The sequence below is a fragment of the Phalaenopsis equestris genome, unplaced genomic scaffold (assembly GCF_001263595.1).
Source record: "Phalaenopsis equestris unplaced genomic scaffold, ASM126359v1 Scaffold000426, whole genome shotgun sequence".
Lineage (NCBI taxonomy): Eukaryota > Viridiplantae > Streptophyta > Magnoliopsida > Asparagales > Orchidaceae > Phalaenopsis > Phalaenopsis equestris.
The window spans coordinates 105,436-123,486 of NW_018164867.1; the positions used below are offsets into that span (position 1 = coordinate 105,436).

General features: G+C 34.0%; 1 protein-coding gene across 1 annotated transcript in view; it reads left to right on the plus strand.

The window, feature by feature from the left end:
* Window positions 1-1,577: 1,577 nt before the first annotated feature.
* LOC110027361 (serine/arginine repetitive matrix protein 1-like) overlaps window positions 1,578-18,051 on the plus strand; it is an 18,244-nt gene continuing 1,770 nt past the window's right edge. The window contains exons 1-18 of the mRNA XM_020728751.1: window positions 1,578-1,812; window positions 7,041-7,195; window positions 7,958-8,041; window positions 8,142-8,225; window positions 8,326-8,409; window positions 8,510-8,593; window positions 8,694-8,777; window positions 8,878-8,961; window positions 9,062-9,145; window positions 9,246-9,329; window positions 9,430-9,513; window positions 9,614-9,697; window positions 9,798-9,881; window positions 9,982-10,065; window positions 10,166-10,249; window positions 10,350-10,433; window positions 10,534-10,657; window positions 15,295-15,416. Coding sequence (XP_020584410.1) covers window positions 1,578-1,812; window positions 7,041-7,195; window positions 7,958-8,041; window positions 8,142-8,225; window positions 8,326-8,409; window positions 8,510-8,593; window positions 8,694-8,777; window positions 8,878-8,961; window positions 9,062-9,145; window positions 9,246-9,329; window positions 9,430-9,513; window positions 9,614-9,697; window positions 9,798-9,881; window positions 9,982-10,065; window positions 10,166-10,249; window positions 10,350-10,433; window positions 10,534-10,657; window positions 15,295-15,416 — 1,812 coding nt within the window. The remainder of the gene's footprint in view (window positions 1,813-7,040; window positions 7,196-7,957; window positions 8,042-8,141; window positions 8,226-8,325; window positions 8,410-8,509; window positions 8,594-8,693; window positions 8,778-8,877; window positions 8,962-9,061; window positions 9,146-9,245; window positions 9,330-9,429; window positions 9,514-9,613; window positions 9,698-9,797; window positions 9,882-9,981; window positions 10,066-10,165; window positions 10,250-10,349; window positions 10,434-10,533; window positions 10,658-15,294; window positions 15,417-18,051) is intronic.

The window sequence follows — 18,051 nt, forward strand, 5'->3', positions numbered from 1 at the left end:
AGTTTAGGCAGTTCAGGGCAAATTTGGGATTTTGGTTCAAATGGGTCAATTTGGTCAAATTAGTCCTAATGAATGGTCAATAATTTGTTTTAGGGGTGTTTGAAATGATTTTGGAGGATTTGAGAATTTTTGGGCCACAAGTGACATCTTGGTAATTTTGGCCAACTTTGGTCAAAGTGGTCAAAAAAAAAGTGGTCAAAAGGTTGATTTAAAGGCTCTAGGTGGTTCAGGAAGAAATTTTGAGTCAAACGACAGTGTTCGGAGTCATTTTTGATCAATGTAGAAGGTTTTATGATTCTCAAAGTAATTTTTAAGTATTTGTTATTTTGGCGTCGAAGTGCAAAAAGTTTTCCGAAAGTATGACAACATTACAATCAAAATTTTCAGGAAGACATAAGAAATGATTTGGTGTGATTTTTAGGACTTTTAGGTGATTCTGGGATATTTTGAAAATTTTGATATTTTGGGGATCCAGGGTTATTTTGGTAATTTTTTTTAAAATGGGTATTTCTGAAATTTGTGGGTTTCAAATGGTCTAAATGATAATATCAAATGGTTTTAAGTGGATTTTGTGATTCAATGACAGTCTTGGCGAATTTTGAAGCATGAGAATATTCAAGTGGGGTATTTTAGGGGAAACTGGGTTCAAATAATTTTGGTCAGCCCCATGGGTGTAACGATTGCGACATTGTGATATAAAAAAAATAATGTTTATGATGATCATTATAATTATGAATGATGATGCAATGTATTGAAGTCCAAAAAGGTGTAGAACAGTGCAAGACTTTCCTAATTCTCATCAGGGTTCCCTTATGCAATCTCTAATCTTTGTATTAAAGATTATTGATCATATATAAAACCAACATAGAGAACAAAGATTTGGTTGAAATGTCTAAGGAGAAGGAGGGTACCATTTCTAAGATGCTAAAATAGTCATTAGAAAAGTTCTAAGGCTATATCCTAGTCACTAAAAGAAAGACCTAAAACCCTCACCCAAAAGTGAGGTCAACAACTGCAAACCTTGAAACTACTACAACAAGGAGCTTGGAGCAGACTTTATGGGGCAGCACGACGAGGTCTCCATCAGCTAAACCTTTCCTAGTTTAAGCAAAAAGTCATAGGATTTCGAGGTTGTCTACCTAGTGCAACATAATTCCTCACTATATCTTTAGGCTTTTGAACAATCTTGTTGTGCAATATAAGCCCTAACTCATTTAGGATTCCAGGGTCATCATTCAGTATGACATAAATCCTTCAATCTTCTAGGCTGTTTGCATGGTCAGATATCATGCAAGTGTAAGCCCTAAATAATAAAATCTACATGAGTGAAACATTAAAATAACATCATCTTTAAAATTAAAACCAAATAGTAGGATAGTTTGGAAAGTCGTCGAGGTTTTCCTCAAGATTTGTGAAATCCCCTACTTTTTTATTCCCTTTGGATCCCTAAAATAATTGCTCCTATTTGATTCATTCCCATTTTATTTTTCTATGTCCCACCATAAACAACTAAAACTTTAAAATCTTGAAGAGAAATACCTTTAATCATTATCGAGAGTTTTATAAATAATAACACAATGAGTCATCCCGCAGATGTGGAGGCGTGGAAATCTTTTGATCGCTTATATCCTGAGTTTGATGTGGAGACACATAACATCCTACCAGGCTTATGCTCTGATGGCTTCACACAGTATGGTCAGATTGCATCGCCCTACTCTTATTATTCGGTGATTGTTACACCATACAATCTACCACCTGTGATGTGCATGACAACCCTTTTCTTCTTCCTGACAATGATTATACCTGGTCCCAGTAGTCCTAAATGGAGGATTTAAGTATATTTCCAGTGATTGATAGATGAGCAACAAATTCTTTGATAAAAATGTTTCATAACATACGACTTCTCCAGGAACCACAATTTCCTGTTGAAAGCAACATTAATGTGGATAATAAGTGATTTTTCTTCATATTGAATGTTATCTACGTGAAGCACCGTGGGAAAACTAGTCAGCCCATATTTCCTGAATTCATCTAAGACATTTACGCTTCAACATGACAGGTAGAATTCATGGTTTGACTGTCACTGTATGTTTCTAGATGCTGAACATTCCTTCAAGATGAATAGAAATGCATTCAGAAGAAACATAATTGAGAAATTCTTGCCACCTTCAAGAGCATCTGAGGTAGATATAATGCAGATTGTTAGTGACATTCCAAAGATTAATATATGTCATGACATTTCTTCACATCAACCACTCTTGAAAAGCAATTAATTTTTTGGGTTTTGCCTTACTGTAAGGATAACATGATGAAGTATAATTTGGATGTCATGTAAATAAAAAAGAATTTATTTGATATCTTCAACACAGTGATGGATGTTAATGGAAAAATGAAGGATAACATGAATGTCGGACTTCATTTGAAGGAGATATTCAAAAGGTGAGAGTTATTGATCCAAGAAACTACTGCCTTCAAGCTGATTAAGCCCAAAGAAAAATATTCCCTCACTTTGTTCCAACGAATAACAATTTGTTTGTGACTCTAATCACTAAAATTCTCGAGTGGATATGCTTCAAACTTGAGTCATTGTATTGATGTGGGTGTTGGAAAAATTTTTGGAATAAAAACTTACGACTGCCATATTTTTTAAAAAAATTTGATACAAATTACATTTGGCTGTTTGCTAAGGGAAGTCCATAATCCATTGATTGAAATCATTTTGTTCTTTAGGGAACTATGTATAACGTTTAAAGCTTGACGACATACGCTAGCTAGACTCAAACATTCATGTAATTTTTTCAAGCTTGAGAGAATATTTCTACCTAGTTTCTTCAATTCGATGGAGAAACTCCCAATACATTTACCCCATGAGACATTAATTGGAGGTCTAGTGCATTAATGTTGGATGTATCCATTTGAGAGATAATTTCATTGGGACTACATAGTTAATAACTCATTTATAAAGAATATTAGTAGTTTGTACCGAGCAACATTTATTTTTTAAAATTTTGAATAAACTGTAGAGAACTATTAAGAATAAGACCCGACTAGAAGGATCAATATGTGTAGCATAATTTCTGCAAGAGACAACGACATTCTGCTCTTACTATTTCATAGAAGAAGAGTCTATGAAAGAGTAATTGGGTTTGGTGCCACCATCGACCATTTCTATTTTCTAGCAGTTAGGTGAACGTCAGAGAGGTGCACGTCAATTTACGTTAATGATCAGAAACTTTAAGCAGAGCCACTTTATTTTTTTCTTAATTGCAATGAAGTATGACCCATTAGCGAGTAAGACATTTTTCATTATAATTTTTAACTTATTTTTCTGAAAGTGTCATGATTAACTATTTCAATGACATTTCAATGTATAAACAGTTTTTTCATGGACTTGTTAAATTTAGTTGGAGACGATAACAAGAGTAGGGCGATTGAGAATAACTTTCCTTGGTAGTTTACAATGCATGTGAGTTAAAATTGATATATTCATTCCTCATGTGACACGAGCCTTTTCATTAACACATAATTTCATATGTATATATATTAATAATTCATGATTAGAGAAATGAATTAACATATTAGCTGTTGATAGATCTTGCTCGCGGACCTATGTGTATTGTGAAAATCTGAAAATTTTATGATGTAAATCAGTACATGTTTCATACAAGATTCTAGTCTGAAGAATTTTTTTTTTAATTTTTGCATTTATGTTAAAGCAAACGATAAGTCAGACGACAAGATATACCATCATGGAATTCTGGAAGAAGTTGTTGAACTATCTTATCTAGCCTTTATTGGAGGATGTGTATTCATATTCAACGATACTTGGTTTGATCCTGTTCTGTTGACCTAATTTTTGATGAGGTCTAGTTTTTCCTCTTTATAAGCCTAGGATCTAGCCATAGGACTGTCATGTTGACTATCCTAGAGGACTAGTGACAAAACTCTCTCACATAAAAATTTTAAACACTTTTTGACTATTCTTGTGAAGTCTCTCATGAGTGGTCCTAAACCCTCATTTCTCACTTCAGATGGTTAAGACCAACATGTAAAAACTCAAGGGTGAGTTCCAATTGGATCAATGAGTCTTTAGGGCAACCCTAGGTGTCTTGGTCTTGGTCACACACACTCAAACCCTAAAATCACTCACACTTAACCTATCTCATTGCCTCTTTTGGAAACTCATTGGGCGTCCCAAGCCCTGAGGCATTAGCTAGGAGGCAAGTATCAACATGTGAAGGATCCAAAATGAGCTCTTCCATGGGTTTTATAGCCTCAGGGGGGTTTTCCATGGTTTGCATGGTCACCATGTCCAATCAATTCCAATTTCGCTGAAATATCCCACCTTGGACTTCTATCCCAAAATTTCCCCAAATTTACCAAAATGCCTTAAAATTCCCAAAATCACCCATACTCCCGATTCTTCACCTAAAAACATATTGAGGCACTTCAAATTAATCTAATTGCCCAAATACCCCCAAAATCCTCAAAATTACCAAAATTCTCTTGCACCACCAAAAATTACCAAAATGCCTCCAATACCCTAAAAAATTGTCAAAATCCCCAAAATACCTTACAAACTTCACCAAAACCAATTATAGCCACCTAAGGTTCCCAATTTCACTCAAAATCCCCTAAATCCACCAAAATTGGCCAAAATTCCCAAACTACCCTTAAATCCTTAAAGTCCCCAAATCACTCACAATTTCCACCAATTTCATTTCAAACTAACCCAATTTCAAATTAAAATTAAATATCATCATATCCAAGCTCAATTTAAACCAAATTCAAGCCCAACTCCCCCTAATTCCATACCCAAAAGCAAAGCCCAAGTCAACTACTCCAAATTGACCCAAATCCAAATTTCACCAAATTAAGCCACATAACCAATCCAATCCCACAAAAATTACCATCATGACATTTTTCAAGACCAATTTGAACCTTCAATTGATTTGGATCCAAGCCCAAGCCAAGCTCGAATCCAAATCCATTCCCAAACCTGGTTTCAATTAATACCTTAAAGTTTCTTATTATGCTTTAAGTGTTTGATCTTGGCTCACTTAGAGTAGATCACTTTTGATGCTGTTTAGTTAGAATTGTTTAGATATTCCAATTGACTTTAAATTTATCAAATCAAAATTTGAACGAACTTTAATTTGATTCTAGAAGCTTCCAATCTTGAGATGCATCAAAATGGATATATTGGTTACACGTTAAGATCATGCAACATGAATTAAGGTTTATGTCTAAGGTTAAATCCCACCTTAAATCTTAGTCATCCGATCATCTCCATTCTTCTAAGATGAAGGATCTCCATCAAATATTGGCTAGAGAGGGGAGTTGGGATTGGATTTAAGGGTTTCGGGCAAAAGTAGGTAGGTTTTGCTCGACTTGAGAGACACAAGAGTGGAGTATGGGATTAATGTTTTTATTATTACTATTAATTTTTTTTTAAGAAATTAATTTGTTGGATGATACGAATGGACAAAGGATGAGGTTGCATAGGTAGTGATCATGCATGCAAGACATAGTTTAAGCGAGGAGCTTGTAGTAAAAACAAATATATTAGGGATTTTAAGGTGTTAGGTACATAAAATTAGAGTTTAGGTTGTTAGATATGTAAAATAATTTGAGTGTCATATATGTTTGTAAATCCCCATATTTTTTTTAATACAAAGGTCAATTATATAAAGTTATCTATAATAATTGTGATTTTTTCTTAAATTATTTCACTAGCTTAGTGCTAAATCGGCTTGCATTTTGGCTAACCCAATATTGCAAACTGACAAAAATAAGTTCATCCAATATTTTAATTTCACCAAATAATTGGAAGCGGAGTCCATCAAAAAAACTATCACAAACAAGAAGTATATATTACATAAGACTTTTTTTTCCTTCTGATTACAAACACAAAAAAAAAAAAAATGTTAAAAAAATAGTCAGCCACAAAAAAAAGTGTTTGTTGAATCATAAGTTTTATATAAATTACACTCAAGGAATAAAGTATAAATGAGGAAAGAGAGAGCGAGAGAGAGTGCGTGTGTGATGAACAATAATGAGTAGTGATAAATCGTGTCCTCTTCTTGAAATGATTCTTCTATTTATATAAGAGATAATACAATAATCATATTATATTTTTACTCCCATTTGAGATTGTTAAGTACTAAGGGATTTATCGTATTTTACAAGTTTGTGCATATCGTCTGACTGTTTTTTGGTTTGGTCAGCTAAGTTCAGTTCACTTTGCGTCAACATGGTCAACTCATTCGATTGTGAGTTGGGCCGGAATTTTTATGGTTGACTATCTTCGATCCTTAGTAAGGAGTCTTTGGAGTCTCCACCAGATGGGTCAGAGATGCTTTGCGAAATTGGATATTTATTTAGATCGGCTCTACTGAAGATAGACTATTACATCAGAACAACTTTCCTGTAGTGGTTGACTCGGATATTCTTTTGTTTTATTTCCTATCAAATGACTCTGCTTGGATCATCCGGTCATCTTCTATTTCGCTTCGTGGCGCGGACGGTTTTGGCCTAATTGGTTTGCCTAGTATGGCTTTGCTCGCTCGATTAGGTGGGCATCACGATCTTCTAGGGCCAGCGACATTCGTATTCTTCTCTTCTAAACTATATTGCATAGAAACAGACCCGGGGACACAAACACAACACGACATGGACACAAAAACGAGTACACAAACATGACATAGATACAGACACGAGACATATCTATTGTTAAAAATATAAGCACGAACACGCGTTAGACACGCCATATAATTAAATATATTCAAAAAAAGTATATAAATTCGATAAAAAAATATTAAGAATTACACAAAAAAGAAAATAAGATATTTTATAACACTACTTTTAAAGACAGGTTGTTCTATATCATTTTGGTTTCCTGTTTTTTAGTTGTTTCCAAGCATTCCATATTTTAGAAAGCTCGAGCGGCTTGGCGGGAGGCGCTCGCGCCTCGGCAGGGCTGGCGCAGCGCCATTAATTAATTGGATTATTATTATTTTTTTCGGAAATATAAAGAACAGCCCCTCTCTTCCCCGCTCTCCCTGTTTGCGTACAAAGCTCTCTGAAAGAAACCTTTGCGTTTGAATTCGGCCACGATCTCCTCGTAAATCCTTCATTTTTTCGGAAACTCAGGAATCCGACCCATACAGAGAAGAAGCGTCGCTCCGCTATCCTGGTGTGTTTCTCATTCCTCTCTCTCTCTCCGTGTCTCTTTCTCTTTCTGTCTCTCCTTTTCTTTTTATCACTCTAATCGGATCTAGGTTTCTGCGGATTGTTAATTTGATTTGCGATTGGGCGTGATTCGGCTTCCGTATAATGTACCTTTTTTTTATTGCTTTGTCTTTCCAGGCGCTTCGATTATTTGCTTTGAATATTGGTTAGAAGTTAGATTTTGGTTTGATTTGACTCCTTCAGCTTATACGTTTCTGCAATGTATTATGGCTTGGTTGCAGTTTTTTTATGAATTTTTCATTGAAAATTATTTTTTTGGCGCGTTATTGCTCAGGTGTTAAAGTCTTGAAGCTTATCAAATTGCTGTTTGTTTCACCTAATTTGTTTTTGTTGGAGCTTATGTTTAGAGTGGTTGATTATTCTATTATATATTATTGGAATCCTATTTTTTTAAATATAAATGGTTCTGGTTCAAGTTTTCAAGCGTTGGTAGGATTATTTGATTCTGAGTCTTTCTAATGGGAGATTATGAGGCTCTAAAGAAGGAAAAATTATTACATCAGGACTCAACATGTAGAGCTGATTGTGGAGTTAAATCTTGCGCTGACACGTGGAATTACAAGCCTTCTTACATAAAAAATGAAAAAATAATGAAAATGCACGACTCAGCCCGACCGGCGCGTTAAAGGAATATTTCGTCGCATAAGTATCTGTTATCTGGTCTGTCGGCTGTAAGTTCATTTTATTTTTCTGGTAATATATTTAGGCCAAGGGCCCGTCAAGGAAGAAGCGACCAGCTACAGTTGCCTTTGATGAGAGCCAATCAAGGAGGAAATGCCCAGTTACTGTTGTACATTCTTAACCTGTTCTAAGTCTTTGCATCCATCCTTGTATCTGTTATCTGGTCTGTCGGCTGTAAGTTCATTTTATTTTTCTGGTAATATATTTAGGCCAAGGGCCCGTCAAGGAAGAAGCGACCAGCTACAGTTGCCTTTGATGAGAGCCAATCAAGGAGGAAATGCCCAGTTACTGTTGTACATTCTTAACCTGTTCTAAGTCTTTGCATCCATCCTTGTATCTGTTATCTGGTCTGTCGGCTGTAAGTTCATTTTATTTTTCTGGTAATATATTTAGGCCAAGGGCCCGTCAAGGAAGAAGCGACCAGCTACAGTTGCCTTTGATGAGAGCCAATCAAGGAGGAAATGCCCAGTTACTGTTGTACATTCTTAACCTGTTCTAAGTCTTTGCATCCATCCTTGTATCTGTTATCTGGTCTGTCGGCTGTAAGTTCATTTTATTTTTCTGGTAATATATTTAGGCCAAGGGCCCGTCAAGGAAGAAGCGACCAGCTACAGTTGCCTTTGATGAGAGCCAATCAAGGAGGAAATGCCCAGTTACTGTTGTACATTCTTAACCTGTTCTAAGTCTTTGCATCCATCCTTGTATCTGTTATCTGGTCTGTCGGCTGTAAGTTCATTTTATTTTTCTGGTAATATATTTAGGCCAAGGGCCCGTCAAGGAAGAAGCGACCAGCTACAGTTGCCTTTGATGAGAGCCAATCAAGGAGGAAATGCCCAGTTACTGTTGTACATTCTTAACCTGTTCTAAGTCTTTGCATCCATCCTTGTATCTGTTATCTGGTCTGTCGGCTGTAAGTTCATTTTATTTTTCTGGTAATATATTTAGGCCAAGGGCCCGTCAAGGAAGAAGCGACCAGCTACAGTTGCCTTTGATGAGAGCCAATCAAGGAGGAAATGCCCAGTTACTGTTGTACATTCTTAACCTGTTCTAAGTCTTTGCATCCATCCTTGTATCTGTTATCTGGTCTGTCGGCTGTAAGTTCATTTTATTTTTCTGGTAATATATTTAGGCCAAGGGCCCGTCAAGGAAGAAGCGACCAGCTACAGTTGCCTTTGATGAGAGCCAATCAAGGAGGAAATGCCCAGTTACTGTTGTACATTCTTAACCTGTTCTAAGTCTTTGCATCCATCCTTGTATCTGTTATCTGGTCTGTCGGCTGTAAGTTCATTTTATTTTTCTGGTAATATATTTAGGCCAAGGGCCCGTCAAGGAAGAAGCGACCAGCTACAGTTGCCTTTGATGAGAGCCAATCAAGGAGGAAATGCCCAGTTACTGTTGTACATTCTTAACCTGTTCTAAGTCTTTGCATCCATCCTTGTATCTGTTATCTGGTCTGTCGGCTGTAAGTTCATTTTATTTTTCTGGTAATATATTTAGGCCAAGGGCCCGTCAAGGAAGAAGCGACCAGCTACAGTTGCCTTTGATGAGAGCCAATCAAGGAGGAAATGCCCAGTTACTGTTGTACATTCTTAACCTGTTCTAAGTCTTTGCATCCATCCTTGTATCTGTTATCTGGTCTGTCGGCTGTAAGTTCATTTTATTTTTCTGGTAATATATTTAGGCCAAGGGCCCGTCAAGGAAGAAGCGACCAGCTACAGTTGCCTTTGATGAGAGCCAATCAAGGAGGAAATGCCCAGTTACTGTTGTACATTCTTAACCTGTTCTAAGTCTTTGCATCCATCCTTGTATCTGTTATCTGGTCTGTCGGCTGTAAGTTCATTTTATTTTTCTGGTAATATATTTAGGCCAAGGGCCCGTCAAGGAAGAAGCGACCAGCTACAGTTGCCTTTGATGAGAGCCAATCAAGGAGGAAATGCCCAGTTACTGTTGTACATTCTTAACCTGTTCTAAGTCTTTGCATCCATCCTTGTATCTGTTATCTGGTCTGTCGGCTGTAAGTTCATTTTATTTTTCTGGTAATATATTTAGGCCAAGGGCCCGTCAAGGAAGAAGCGACCAGCTACAGTTGCCTTTGATGAGAGCCAATCAAGGAGGAAATGCCCAGTTACTGTTGTACATTCTTAACCTGTTCTAAGTCTTTGCATCCATCCTTGTATCTGTTATCTGGTCTGTCGGCTGTAAGTTCATTTTATTTTTCTGGTAATATATTTAGGCCAAGGGCCCGTCAAGGAAGAAGCGACCAGCTACAGTTGCCTTTGATGAGAGCCAATCAAGGAGGAAATGCCCAGTTACTGTTGTACATTCTTAACCTGTTCTAAGTCTTTGCATCCATCCTTGTATCTGTTATCTGGTCTGTCGGCTGTAAGTTCATTTTATTTTTCTGGTAATATATTTAGGCCAAGGGCCCGTCAAGGAAGAAGCGACCAGCTACAGTTGCCTTTGATGAGAGCCAATCAAGGAGGAAATGCCCAGTTACTGTTGTACATTCTTAACCTGTTCTAAGTCTTTGCATCCATCCTTGTATCTGTTATCTGGTCTGTCGGCTGTAAGTTCATTTTATTTTTCTGGTAATATATTTAGGCCAAGGGCCCGTCAAGGAAGAAGCGACCAGCTACAGTTGCCTTTGATGAGAGCCAATCAAGGAGGAAACAACCAGTTACAGTTGTCAATGATGAGAGCTTGGAAACTGATACTTCTCAATCAGGTGTGCTCTGTCTGCCCATTTATTTTTGTATAATACAGCTTATAGAAAACATTATTATCGATGATGATAAGTTTTTCTTAAAGAAGACATTGGAGTCAGTGGCAATGATTATTGTGATGTTGAGTGTGTTTTTTGTTAAATTCATGACAGTGTAATGCATTCAAACTTCTTTTGATGTTTTGAGGATTGCCTAGGGGTTTTTTGTTCTGAGATATTATTAGAATATTCCACTTGGAATGCATAAGTTTTGACTTTTAAGCTATTGGCATGAAGTAATCTAAATCTAAAGCATCTCTGTGTATTAAGTAATTTATATTACGTCCAAAAACTCTTTATTTTTATCACATTGAAATGCATAAAAAATTTGGCGCCAAATTCATCATTTGTTTGCAACCACTTTGATCATTTTGCCATCAAGTTGACCTCTCTGCTTTGTGTCACGACTTTCCGTGTACTTGCCAAGTTCTCATCTTGTCATCCTTGCTGTGTTTGCAACCAAGTGGGCCTTGTTGATCTCATACACCTATGTACTGTTATTGTCATGAATGAAATTCATTTAAAATGAAAATTTAAAGAATATATTAATACAAGATATGTTAATATAAAAATTTAGAATCATATTACTTCCCACCAAACAAAAAAATTAAGTTTTCCTTATATTTCCTTATTACCAAACAAATATAAAGTAAATTAAATATAATAAGAAATGTAATTGTCAATAAGTCAATGGTTTTTTTTTATTGTTGTTTCCAATGTTTAAAATGGCAAGTTTAGGATTTGAGGCATTTTCCTTAGTGGGGCGAGCCTCGAGGCTGAACCTAGGTGTAAACTTCAAAACAAAAGAATTAAAACTCATAAAATTAAAAATATTTTATAAAGCTGTTAAAGCACAAAATTCAGTCTTAAATGTTAATATAAAATAAAAGTTTGAAATAAAATTTAAAGATTTGGCTTTAAAATACGCACTTAGAATTTAAATATGCCACAAAGATCATGAATCATAGTGACCTTATCATCATTTTCATTAGCTTTGGAAGAATCATCATATGTAATAACTCCAACATCATTGGATTCTATGCTATCATCATCTTTAAAATCATCTTCAATTTTCACATCTTTCATTGAATTAATATAATTTTAAATAAAATTGCAAATTAATAACATGATTAAGTATTTCACTATACTTAGATTATCTTTTGATTTTTTTTAAGCGCCAATATCACTTATTTCTTATAAATGATTGTGAAATAAAAAGTACTCCAAATTCAATAGCTTTTTGTCCATTTAATTGTTAACATTAATATCTTTATTATCATTTTCAATGAAGGTTATTTCTTCATCTCTAGACTTGAATTCTTTTTTTTTTTTTTTTGTAGCTCTTTAATATTTGCAAGATCAACCAAGAGTGTTTGTAAATAAATTTACTTTTTTTTGGAGCTGAACAAATTTAGGTCGTTTCAATTGTCCGAATTTTTTAAGCATTGATCGCAATATTTTTTATATGTAAAGATTTATGAAGTTGAGACTACTACTTGAAGATTTTAATCCCCGACAACGACACAAAAAACTTGATCCCAAGCAAAGTAAGGTTTTAATATTAACTTTAAATTGTAGAGATTCTACCGAAGTATACGTTTCGTTATCAAGTAATATAGAACTTTCTGATTCCGTCCCGAATATCGATCCCACGGAGATAGAAATTAATCCCGGCGGCTTTTAAGAGAATTTCTAGTCTAGAATAACACGCCCTAGCTTGGAAGGATGATAAATGTTTGGTTTTGTTTATATCCTACAATTATCACTACAATATTATTTCTACTTCTAAACTAAAATACTTAGTGAAAATCAAAAAGTGTGGTTTAATATATTAAAAGTACAATTCCTCATGCAATGAAATTAGTGACAAGTGTAAAAGTAAAACAAGTAAAGAGAGAGATTGTGATAAATAGGAGCAATTATATTCTTTACTCTTACTAGAGATCCTATAAAGAACATTGATTAATATAAAGTTTGAATAGTTCTGAAGACAGGCTAGGCAGGGAAGATACTTGCTCTCACTCTAGAGTCTCCTCTTATCCCTCTCTGTCACTCTAAAATTCTTAATTCTATACCCATAAAATTATATCTCTCTATTTATTTGCACTAAACCATATGGACTACACTCTCATCCATATAATTTCATGTGATTCTACCATTAGTTGATTGAGACAATACCATCACGGATCTTACATGTTCTCACAACAGATTTTAACATGCAAGTTGATCAAATTTACATGTAAATGTAGAACAAAGTAAAATCATTACAATATATTCTCACTCTACTTAATTCTATATTTTACACATGCATACTAATTCATTGTAAGAGGGAAGAGTAAGGAAAACTATTTATTACACATGGAGAAACAAAAAGAACTTTTCATTAAACAAGTCTTTGAAAACATACAAACAAAGTACTAGATTGAAATCAAAATATAATGAAAATATTTATCTTTGATGGAAATCAAACTCTCCTTGTATACAAAAACAATCTCCTTACAATCCTCTCCATGAACAAAGTGAAAAGAAAAGAAGTAATCTCTCACTCTCTCTCTTTCTCTCTCACCTTGCGCCCCCCTTGGGGCTCAAGCCCAAGCCTCATCTCCAAGCCTTCTTCTCCTCTTCCAATTAGTTCAAGAGTCCAAGCATCATTTAAAAACATTTTGAAGCCTTTTTTTTATGGCAGGAGAATACTAGCTCTCACTCTAGAGTCCCCTCATCCCCTTTCGTACATTGAATCTTCCAAATGATGCCTCAAGTGTCTCTTTAAAACTCCTTATAACCGCCCCAAATTCTTCTAGAAAGTCTCTTTTATCATTTCCAACGAATTCCACAAGAGACACACGAAGCACCGCTTAAAAAATTGTTCAAATCCGATGTATATTCTAGAAGATATGTTGAAAATAGTTTTTGGTGCTTAAGCGACGATTTTGGGCGCTTAAGCACCCTCCTCTCTGTCTGGTGGCGCCTAAGCGCCATTTTTGGTGCTTAAGTGCAGGGCATTGGGCACAGACACTTAAGTGTTCGATTTTGGTCCCCATGGCTCTGATGTGCCCCGATTCGACCCGGTTTGCTCCGGTTTGCTCTGTTTTGGTCCATTTTTTTTATTTTGCTACAATCACTCCAAATTCTTCAATTTGATGTATCTACAACAAAAAAACACAAGAAAAAATACCTTTAAAGTGCAATATCATCATAAAACATAGCAAGAAAAATAGTACATTTTTAGATGTATCACTCCTAACACATCAAGAATCAAGACAACGACATAAATCCAAACTGATTATTAGAAATCTTTGTATCATATTTTCAATTATTCTCTCCCATAATTTTAATGTATGACTCATTAACTTAATTCATCTGTAATTTGCACACTCTTGTGCATCTTTTTTTTTCTGAAAATGGGGAACCAAAATACTCTTCCTCCACTCCTCAGTATCTTTTTTGTTTTTTAAAATAATATGAAATAGCTTAGTAAACCATGAAATTCTCATATCTCCTAAATATTTTCATACTTAAATTTGGATATTATCAGGTCCTACTGATTTTTCAACATTTGTTTTCTTTAAAGATGCCTAAACTTTTTTTTTTTTTTACTAATGTGATGGTAAAAATAAAACAAAATATTATTATTAACAATATTAATATCTTTAAAGGCAATTGTATTTCTTAGAAACAATATTGAAAAGTATATTACAATATCTCACCCATATAGAAAAACACTTTTGTGTTTCATCTTTAATATACTTTACTTGAATTAAATTAATACTTTTTTTTTCTCTTTGTTTGGGTAGCGCCTTTTGACAAGATTTATGAATTTTTCGGATTTAATAGCCCCAATTTTGCCTAACCCAACCTTATTTTTAACCTTTTGTATAGCCCCAAGTGGGTCAACTTTTATGAATTTTTCGGATTTAATAGCCCCAATTTTGGGTATCAAATCACAAACCATATTTTATTCACAGTAAGTTTGTAATAATTCAACTTAAAATGAGCACAGTTATCCAATTTGGGCACAACAAAAAAATATAAAAAATTTTCAAATTCAAAAAAGTTTTTCATTAGAAATTAATCAAATAATTGTCATCATTTTCTGGTTGACCTAACCCAACCTTGTTTTTTGAGTTACTTAAAAGTTGACCCAGCTCCTAGCCAAATCTTACACTGGTTGTCCCAAACTTGTATTATTCGCGTCAATTTCAAAGTGGCCATTGGGTCCAATTATTTACACCCCTATAAAATATAGACATTAGGTGTTTTGAGTACTAATTTTAAAGTAATAATGTATCACAAAGATTGTGTTAATGTGTTCTAATTTTTTTTTTATGGTTATAGCTGGTTCTTATGGTTCATAGGACCGAATAGTTTTTTAGGTAACATCGCATACATCAAATAATAGCTTTTTTTTTCTTTCTAATATTCCATCAGATATAGTTTGGCATTTCTCACATTTTCTTGATGTGTTCTTTCTTAATCTATTTCTAAATTCATTCATTTTAGTAGTTTATTCTTTCTGGATGTGGCTATTTATGTATGTCAGTTCTTAGTTCTTATATTTAATATATTTTCAAAAACTAATTTTTACGTATCTATTAATATAGGACTTGTGGAGGAAACAGTAACAAAGTTGCCCCTTAGTATCCAAAATTTGAATACTCAACTTTCTTTAGGAAGGACAATCATTGATAGCAATTTGTATGCAAATGAAAATTGCTTTCCAAAGGTATTAATATATCTCTTGCTTGTTTCTTTTTTAGGAAATGGTGATTAGATTTCTTTATTCATCTAATGGGGCATACCACCAAAATGATTAAATGTAAACTCAGTATTTTATTTAGAGATAATTTCCATTAATTTATTATTAGATTTTTTTCTGTTTGCTTTACTGTTTTCGCTGTAAATTTATTGCATTTATAATTTAATATCTTTAGTTTATTGTTTCTCACATTAAGTAATCCCAATTGTTAGTAGCTAAGATTAAAGTAATCTAAATAGCAGCAAAATTGGATGCTATTTTGATTTTCACAGTCTAGATGATTAAGAGTAGTGAAGAGGGTAAAATTTTTATCACTATTTATAATTTTAATGAAGTAAGATGACATCTAACCAAGCACTGCATTTAAATGATTAGAATGCTATTTGAAGCATTGCTATCTTGATTATAATTTATCAAACTAATGTTGATAAAAAAAAGACCATAAATACTTTGAATCTTCTTGTTGCGCAATCTGAATTGCTGCTGTTTTCAACTAGCGTACATTTGCAAGCTGACAAAATTATCATTTTTTTCTTTGACTTGTAGAAATATTTTTGTTATTATTTATTTTATTTTTTACTTATAGAAAAGTTGATGGTTCAGCTCTTTTGAGAAATTATAATAACGATTCTTGCCCAGATCCTTGGGCTTTTGCTTAAATGTCTTGACAATACACTTCTTCATGTTCTTTACCTCGACCATTAGTTAGTTTTTACATTTTTTTTTGTTTGAAACTATTTCCTTTTAAATTATGTATTCTTGTAAGAATAAATTAGTTTTTCAGCATGAAATTCTAACATCGGTTCTTGTAGATGCCTATCTTATAAAACTCAATAATTTTATTTTGATACTAATCATGTGGACTGATTGGTTGGAAGCACTAGGAGCATATTGTTTCCAACTTTTTGAGATCCAACTTGGTGTTTAGTTAAACAAATAAAATGTAAAATATAGTTTTGATGTATTTGAAACCCTTCTGGAAGTTACCCAAGTTGGGTGATTTCCAAAATTTTGTGTTGTAATCACACCTGATTCTAGTCTACCATCGTCGGTTGCAACTGCATCCACTCGAAGCCCACAATTCATTGCCGCATCCTAACCACTACCTGCAAATTTTCAATGCATTTGAAATATTTATAAATGTTAGGAAATAAATTCAATGCAATTAATTTAATTCCAACCAAACAAAATCATTGAATTTAAAATACATACGACAATAATAACAAGCCTTTATATCCCACTAAGTGGGGCTGGCTACATGAATCCTTTTTCTCCATTGTGTCCTATTGAGTGTCATATTTTCATTTAGTTCTAATAAATTAAGATAATTTTTTATACAACATGCCCAAATCTTTTTAGGTCGACTTCAACCTTTTTTAACATAAGTCGAATCTAAAGCATCTACTCTCCTAATCAAATCATGAGGTGGTCGACGTTTAATGTGACCAAACAATCTAAGATGTCTTTCTCTAATCTTGCCTGTCACTGGAGCTACACCAACCAGTTTATGGATACATTCGTTTTGCATTTTGTCTCTAAGTGTCAAGCCACTCATCCACCTAAACATTCTTATTTTAGCACATTTAATTTGGTTCTATGCTTCTCTTTTAAAGGCCAACATTTCGCATCATAAAGTATTGTGGGTCTCACTAGCATTTTATAAAGTTTTCCTTTAAGTCTAAGCGGTACTTTTCTGTCACACAATAGGCCTGATAGATTCCTCCACTTCAACCATCCACTTGATTTCTACTAATAACATCCCCATCTATATTACCATCACTTTGAGCAATAGACCTGAGATTTGAGGTATCTAACACATTTTAAAGATTTGATCACCCATTATTACAACTCTAACAGTAGATCTACTATTACTAAAACTATAGTCTATGTATTCAGTTTTAGATCTATGCAAATGAAGGCCTTTAGACTCTAATGTAGACCTCCATAATTCAATTGTCTTTTGAACTCTTTCTCTAGTCTTATCTACAAGAAAGATATCATCAGCGAAAAAAAGAATGTATATATATATATATATATATATAAAATAAATGGGAACTAATGAATATTTATGTAAAAAAAAAGCAAAATTTTACGCAGTGTTTGGTTGGAGGCACTAGGAGTATATTGTATTCCTTTCTTTTGCAATCCAACTTGCTGCTTAGCTTGAAGCAAACAAAATGCAAAATATGGTTTTGATGTATTTGAAACCTTTTTGGAAGTTTCCCAAATTGATTTTCAATTTTTGTTCCATCATTGGTTGCAACCAGTTTGATTTATTTGAAACCTTTTTGGAAGTTTCCCAAATTGAGCGATTTTCAATTTTTGTTCCATCATTGGTTGCAACCACACTATTGGAAGTCCATAGTTCATCGACGCATCCTAACCACTATCCGCAAATTTTTAATGCATTTGAAATAATTTATAAATATTAGAAAAAAATTTCAATTCATTTATTTTAAATCCAACCAAACAAACCCATTGAATTTTAACATTCGTACAACACAAAATAATAGTAATAATAATAATACAAAATAGCAAAAAAAAAAAAAAAAGAAAGGATGCAAAATTATAGGGAAATTGAAAAGGGTAAAAAAAAAAACAA